The sequence below is a fragment of the Vigna radiata genome, chromosome 7 (genome assembly GCF_000741045.1).
Source record: "Vigna radiata var. radiata cultivar VC1973A chromosome 7, Vradiata_ver6, whole genome shotgun sequence".
In the NCBI taxonomy this organism is placed as follows: domain Eukaryota; kingdom Viridiplantae; phylum Streptophyta; class Magnoliopsida; order Fabales; family Fabaceae; genus Vigna; species Vigna radiata.
The window spans coordinates 6,501,425-6,508,787 of NC_028357.1; the positions used below are offsets into that span (position 1 = coordinate 6,501,425).

Genomic DNA, 7,363 nt, shown 5'->3' on the forward strand with positions numbered 1-7,363 from the left:
TCTCTTGGTTTTGTGTCCGATCACACTTTTAAATATTATGTTGTTTGATACCAATTCCTACAATCTTTCCTTTATTGTATATCTATTATAATCTCTCACATTAATATAAGTGTATGCTATGTATGTCGCCTATTTAAGAAAGAAAAGTTGCAAAATATAAGCAAGCTTTTCTAAAAAGACTATGTCATATCATAATATGTTTTCTTATTATGTTCTTATGCCTTGGTAGTTTAACAATGTCACTTATAAAATTCATGTAAGTGATTGGTGTATTGCATTATCATCGATATGATTGTTTAGTGAAACATATGATTATGTTGATAATATATGTTCATCCATTTTTTTGTTAGCTTATCTTTTGTGTTTTGTTTGCGTGGTTTCTACAATAATTGTGTATGTAACATAAGAGCAAATGATATTGCAAGTGAACATGTACAACACTAAACAAGTGTTGATGTTACCTTAGTTATAGGAAAATTTGTAGCATGTATTTAGAATTTTATACTCCTCTGAACAAAATCTTATGATATTAATTATATTTAGTATTATTTTGGAAAAACCCGATTCTAGAGGAATATAAATATCTTTATATGCAAATGGATTTTTTATAATTGTAAGATAGTGTAATAGACTATATGTTGTTAAAACTTCCTGCTATATCTTATTATTGATATCTTAAATGAAAAATTAATTGATATGCTCACCATTTTAACACTCATCAAAGTTGTTTAGTTTTTAGAAATTAGACAAGCAAATGCAGAATTAAATTAATTGATATGCTCACCATTTCAATGAGCAGTAAGATTTACACGAAAGTGAATAAATGAATCCGGTTACTTCGTTTCCATTCTCTATCCATATCCCTCCTCTATCATACATATTCTTATTCTGGTGAATAAGAGTTTTATGTTACAAATCAAAATTGTGGTGGACTTGAAAAGATCACATCTAGTTTCACTTAAATTTCTCATTCTAAATTAGAAAGAGCAGCTCATCTCCCAGCAAGAATAGTATAACAAGTTGCACACATGTCCCCCTTCCCTCTTCACAACCTGTACAAAAAGTCCCAATGAATAACTAATATGCACACGAGAGCAACTGCACTTTTGACCTAGCTGCATCATCATCATCGCATAAAGCATGCAGCCAATCAATGCTAGCTGCTGGCGGGCAAGTAACAATCAAGAAATTTGGAATCATTTTCCAGCCCATGCTGCAGTTCCTCCTGCAGAGTGACAAAGGAGCTGTTCGTTGCGCACATATAATGATCACGTCATTCAGTAGGGAATGACATATGGAAGAGCAAAAGCATCTGCCTGCTCTATATGCAGAGCTTCTGCCCATACCTGTGGTGTATCCCCAACATCTGAACATTTTATCATGGATTTTCTTTCAGGAAGATTGCCGCCAAATAACCACTCCTCATCAAAATCAGTCCAATGATCCACCTTAGGTATTGAATATACCTGGTCTAGGTACTTGGTATCTGGATGGGGTGGCTTTAAATAGGCTTCAGTTAACAAATCAGTCGACACAATAGCAGTGTGAGTCTTCTTGGAAGAAGCTGAAAATGGCTTAGCCTCAATGATGCCATTTATCTTGCATTCTTTGTTTTCTACCTTAACACAGTTGTCTTCCTGTGGCCTATATGAAGAATCTGGAGTGGAAATTTGATAAAGTTCCAGCATCCTTCCATTATCAGTGAAAGAGTGAGAGGAAGACAGTTTTGGAAACTTACTGGGAAAACTGTCATCAACTGTAAAAAAATTAAACTTGTCAGTCAACCGCAGATAATGTGTAAGCTTGAGAATATTGATCAAAATGAATGAATGAAAAAATATCAATATAAACATTACATCAGTGAAAACCCACCGTCGACGTAATATCTCATTTTAGCTCATTGGGCCAGCAATATACTACTCCAAATCCAATAAGTGAAACATCTTATCAAATTTTAAATATTTACTTTATAGAATCTGAGTAAATGACGATGATAAGACTCATCATAAGTAACACTCACCACGTGGAACTCCATTTGAGTCAATGTCCTTTCGTTTTTTGAGATTTTCCCCTCTAACAGGGACCTCAAGGCTGTTTCTAGAGAGCTGTGCAAAATCGTTAAGTCCAATTTTGTTGTTTTCTTTTGATTTATTTTGGTCTGCTGTTTTATGTTCATTATGCTCCCTAGCTTTCTCGTCCTTTTTCTTCTCTTTATCCCTGTCTTTGTTCTTCCCATGCCCTTTCTTCTCCTTCTCTTTATCTTTCCTTTTATCTCTTCTTTTATCATCTTTTTTATCCTTAACCTTTTCATTTCCTTCATCTTTCCTTTCCTTAACCTTTCCTTCTTTTGTCTTTCGCCTGGCCATTTCTTTATCTTCATCTTTCTTTTCCTTAACCCTTTCGTTCCCTTCAACTGTTGCTTCAGAATTCTTTTCAAAAGGCTTTCCCAAATGTTTGGGTATTCCATCAACTCTAGGATGAAAATTTCCACCATGATTTGGAACAGGTTTATTTCCAATAGGTCGGACCTCTGGTTGAATTTCCCTCCCATCAATCTTTTTAACATCAAGACCCTTATCCACAAATTTTTCATTACCATCATAACAGGTGCCACCGGCTTTAGCCACCAACCTAAAAGTTCCTTCATCTTTTCTATTGTTTGTATTAATAGATTTATGAACAAATTGATTGTCAGCTCCTCCATTATCATCCCTAATCCTCCGGTTCAACTCCTGGAGGAACTTTGAAGTCTGGTTCTCCTCAGCCAAATGAATTTTCTCTCCTGCCTTCTCCCCATTGCTACCAGTACACTGTTTGATGAGTCTGTTCTCAAACATGATGTCCTTCTTATCATCTTGCTTAATTGCATTTTGATGGAGATTACCATTGAGGACCTCAGCTTGTCTTGGAAAGCCTTTGTCATCTGCAGTACTGATTTTACTTTTATCTCTGTCTTTGTTCTTATCCTTGTCCTTATCTTTCTTCTTCTCTCTGTGTTTTTCCTTTTTGTCCTTCTTTTCTTTATGCTTTCCATCTCTTCCTTCTTTGTCCCTCTTTTCCTTAGTTTCCCTCTTCTCTTTGTCTTTCTTATCTTTCTTATGTTTTCTCTCCTTCTGCTTTTCCTGCAAATAACATTGTGAGAAGAGATATTAGCAATTGTCAAGGGAAAAATCATAATAGCTTCACAATATCTACACCCAAAAGCAACCATGGAGAAGAAAGACAAAATATCACAAATAAAACAGTTAAATAAATTTTATTCTTGTCTTCGAGTCCATCTTAAATCTCAAAGGCAGAAACCACAACAATTACAAGACCAAAATCCATTCAGTATGCAATATATCTACCTACAAAGTGTTCTGTATATCAGGAAAGTTTTCAGCCAACTATAATCAAACTGAGGGAAAACAATAATCCCATCGAAGTCAAAAGTAAAAGTATAATAATAATTAATGCCAAGTAATTAATCAGTCCCAAAGATTATATTTTTAGACCAAGGAGAAAAACTTCCAATGCTAGACGCTAATGCTGGCGATTGTGATCTGTATTTGCTTTCTTCTTTGCTTTTGGCACAGATTACAAATATGTTACTGTTACAAATTTGAAGAATGTTCTGTTTTTATCACTAATAACGAACTAAAGAGATCAGAATAGCAACTGATATCTTATTATGAAGGATGACAGGCAAATACAATATACATGTACAGATGAACCAGCGAACTTTTCTTCTACTATGTTCTTCCCTTCAGTTGCCCTACAGTATTAGACCTACCTTTTGCATCATTGTAATTATGAGTCTTCCTTTTCATTGGTGTTTACGTGATTCACAATCCACAATCTATATGAAAATAATTACAAGCTTACTACTACAAGAGACTAGATGTAGTATTCAAACATAATGATTTAAACTAAGAACGATGCATACAAAATCAATGTAGCACGCAGAATGCTTAAAACTTAATTCAAATGACCTTTTTGTATGCAATAACACAATCGATATGAAAACAAAAAAACCTAGCACATTATTCAATTCCACACACATACACACACACGTATATATATTAGAACTCAATTAGGAAAAGGAAAATTATTATGATTGTTTAACTTCTATTTCAACATCCATACAAATGTGTCCTGCTGTGTATAAATACAACTTTGAAAGGAATTATGAATCCAATTGAAGGAAACCAAAATGATAAAGCAATTATTATCAAATAATTCTAAGTCGATCACAGTACTAAAGAAAAATATTTTTCTAGATGTTTTCTTGTTTCTGTATAAATAATCCAAAGCCAATACTTATTTAAGGGAAACAAATCTCATTCAGTGTCTAAAATCATTTTTAAAAATATCCTTTGACATTAAAAAACAGAATCCAAATACACAATTCACCACAGGTTTTCAAAACTCAAAACTTCTACACAGATGAAACCCCAATTCAAATTATGTAGTTCAAGTCAGTTCCTATCATGCAATACCTTAAAGGTTTAATCATAGTTAAAACAACTATTAAAAAATGGTAACAGACTTGGTCACAGGAGTAAATTGACTGCGTAACATACCCCCTTCAATGAATCACCCAATGCAAATAACCCTAGCTGATCAGCAAAAGTTCAACCTCCATACTGAAACTCCCTGTCAGACTGTTCTAGGTTCCACTACTTTATTTTTGTTGAAAACTTATTTTTTCAAAATGTAGCATAAAAAAAAGAGAATATGGGACCATACACCCCTACCAATGTTGTCTCACAAAGAAAGTGATATTGTTTGCATGTGTTACATAGAAAGAACAATTAATAAAAGGAATCATCCCTTAAGAAACTTCAAGTGTAAATCAATTATTCTTAACATTTTCCAGAGATGTATTAGGCCTAGGTGGATGATTACTGATGTTTACAACAAAAGTGTCATAACTCGATTACTGATGACAATTATACAATTACTGATCACAAGATAGTGTTTTGAAGAACCCATACTCCCAAGAAACGAGAAAAAAAATCCATAACATATCCATATATATTATGTATAAGAGACTGATTGCACTACTATATATCTACCTTAATAGGCATACCAAATATTTTATAGATACCTCTTGAAATAAATGATAACTCAACACTTCTAACATGAAAGGCCAAAAACAGGCAGTGCAATGACAAGAATTAAAATTAAGTGATTAACACTTTTAATAATCATAATATTGTTCCCTCTTCACCAGTAATTACCTAATCTCTCAACTCAATGGTCTTGGAAATTGTATATTAAAGTACATTTGACAACAGTCCAAAAGTCCAAATTGTGAACACAATACAGAAAACAAACCTAACATGAAACCTGTATTTAAATATCTATTAAGATAAATTCTTGTACATCACATGAACCAACTTGCATCAGCAAAGAGTGCATAACCCTATTATTCATTGCATGCCAAAACATATACAGTGATGTAAGCCTCCAATCAGCTTCAATTGTACTCATCCTAACAACCATGGCTTATTTATAGTTCAAAAAGGACCAACTTAAATGTCTATGGCAACCATTTTTACAATAAGCTCCAAAAAAGCTGAACTTATATCACTATTAAGGAAAAAAAATTGAAGATGGAAGTTAATGACTGCATTTGAACATGTTATACAGAAAAATTTTAATGCTCCATCAAGAAAAATAAAATTTATTTTTACAACATTATAAAGCCAGTTCATTAGTCACACTACATGTACAATGTGAATGTAGTAAAGTATATTAACCTTTTTCAACAAGCCTACTTCATCTGTTATAGTCTTCTTTAAATATCCTGGTGGCGGAAATGGAAAACAGCGCGACATTGCACAAAAGCACAGATAGGCCTAGCGTAAAATTCTTCTGGACAGAGTACTTGAATTAGTTTCCAAAAGGTGCCCAGTTCCAGAAAGGAGGCAAACCAGAACCAGCAACTATACTCCTGNCCATGCACCATGTCACTGCGTTCATCTCCAGAATGCACANCAGGTAAGCAAATGATTCAACCAATCAGTATACAATTACTTTAGTAGTGTCAGTCTAACTATATCAATTCAAAAAGGCTGCTTTAAAAACGTAAAAGACCACTGAGATCAGATAAGCTAAGTTCTTTATGAGCAAATAAAGAATCTATCAGCTTCTTCTGCGAGCGTCAATTCCAAAGCCAAAATTGTCTCCCAGAAAAGTAAAAAACAGAGAAAACATAAAAAATGAAGACTCAGATGGCTTTGCACTGGTTCTCCAATCTTGATCAACAATTCCCAGTTAATAATAGACAATCTTCTTCCATGCTCAAAGAATTAATGTTAAAGACCATCTTAAGCAATCTCCAAGGGAAAATGCTCAAAAAAAATAGCTTTAAATCCAGAATATGAACCCCTCGAAAGACCAGAGCTCTTGCCCATTTCACGAAGACCCACGCCAGAGAATTAAGGTCTTCTTTTCGATGACACCTTCTGATCAAAACAAGCGCAAGTTGCGATCTGATAAAACCCTAAAAAAATATAAAGAAGTTCAGTACATATATACTGCATAAATATCTACGAGTAAAGAAAACCCTAATTCCAATTCCAAAAACATCTGTTTATTAAACATAAAGCGGCAAATTGAAGGGAAGAAGAAGAAGAAAAAGAATCAAAAAGCTTTATAAAGCCAGGCACTAATGGATATATAGATCAAAAAGTTAAAAAAGAAAGCTTTGATCGAAAGGGTTCATAAAAAAAAGAAGGAAGTGAAAGAGCGATTAAGGAGGTGAAAATTGTTGCCAAATATTACCTAGTAAGCTACAAGGGCACCATTGTAGGAGGAAAGGATCTCTCTTTCTTTCACTCAAGTAAAAAGAAGAAAGAGAGAACAAGATCTCAATATACAAAAAAAAACTATCTATACGTAGTTTTTGTTTGTGTGTTATTGCTAAAGGCGGTTTTTGTTCTCTAGATTTGTGGATTTTGTTTCTCTTTTGTTTACCCACTGATTCTTTTTTTTCTTCTGTTGTGTTCTCTCTGCTCTATTTGCGTCTTATGCTTGCCTTCTGCTGTGTCTTCGGCTGTCTCTAATATTTATATCTCATCAATCAATTATCATGATATTCATACTATTTTTCTTTTTTTTTTTTTTTCTCACTCTCTTCCTTCTTCTTCTCCTTCTATTCCTAGTGGCTATTTTTGCGTTCGGAAGTTACACGCGAGGAGGAAAAATAATTGAAAAAAAAAAAAAAAAAACCAAACATCGATACCAGAACAAACAACAAGGGCAACATTGGAATGATGAGCAAAACTACATTTCCAATCACACCGCATGTATGTATGTATGTACAAGTGTAATTAACGTGTCGAAGGAAGTGCATTTCTCATTTATTTGATAGATT

General features: G+C 33.7%; 1 protein-coding gene across 1 annotated transcript; it reads right to left on the reverse strand.

The window, feature by feature from the left end:
- Nucleotides 1-816: 816 nt before the first annotated feature.
- Nucleotides 817-7,099, reverse strand: LOC106769467 (myb-like protein X). Its single transcript, XM_014655096.2, has 4 exons — nt 6,772-7,099; nt 5,745-6,490; nt 2,021-3,122; nt 817-1,756 (listed from the first exon to the last, which is right to left on the reverse strand). Exons 2-4 carry the CDS (start codon nt 5,820-5,822, stop codon nt 1,278-1,280), a joined length of 1,659 nt encoding a protein of 552 aa, XP_014510582.2. The 5' UTR covers nt 5,823-6,490; nt 6,772-7,099; the 3' UTR covers nt 817-1,277.
- Nucleotides 7,100-7,363: the final 264 nt, after the last annotated feature.

What these genes read in the sequence shown, in the direction of transcription:
- LOC106769467 (XM_014655096.2), bottom strand. Translation starts at nt 5,822, where the DNA reads ATGTCGCGCTGTTTTCCATTTCCGCCACCAGGATATTTAAAGAAGACT. An exon ending in AAGTAGGCTTGTTGAAAAAG is followed by an intron (nt 3,123 to 5,744) that starts GTTAATATACTT and finishes TGTTATTTGCAG; the next exon opens with GAAAAGCAGAAGGAGAGAAA. An exon ending in CTCAAATGGAGTTCCACGTG is followed by an intron (nt 1,757 to 2,020) that starts GTGAGTGTTACT and finishes ATTTTTTTACAG; the next exon opens with TTGATGACAGTTTTCCCAGT.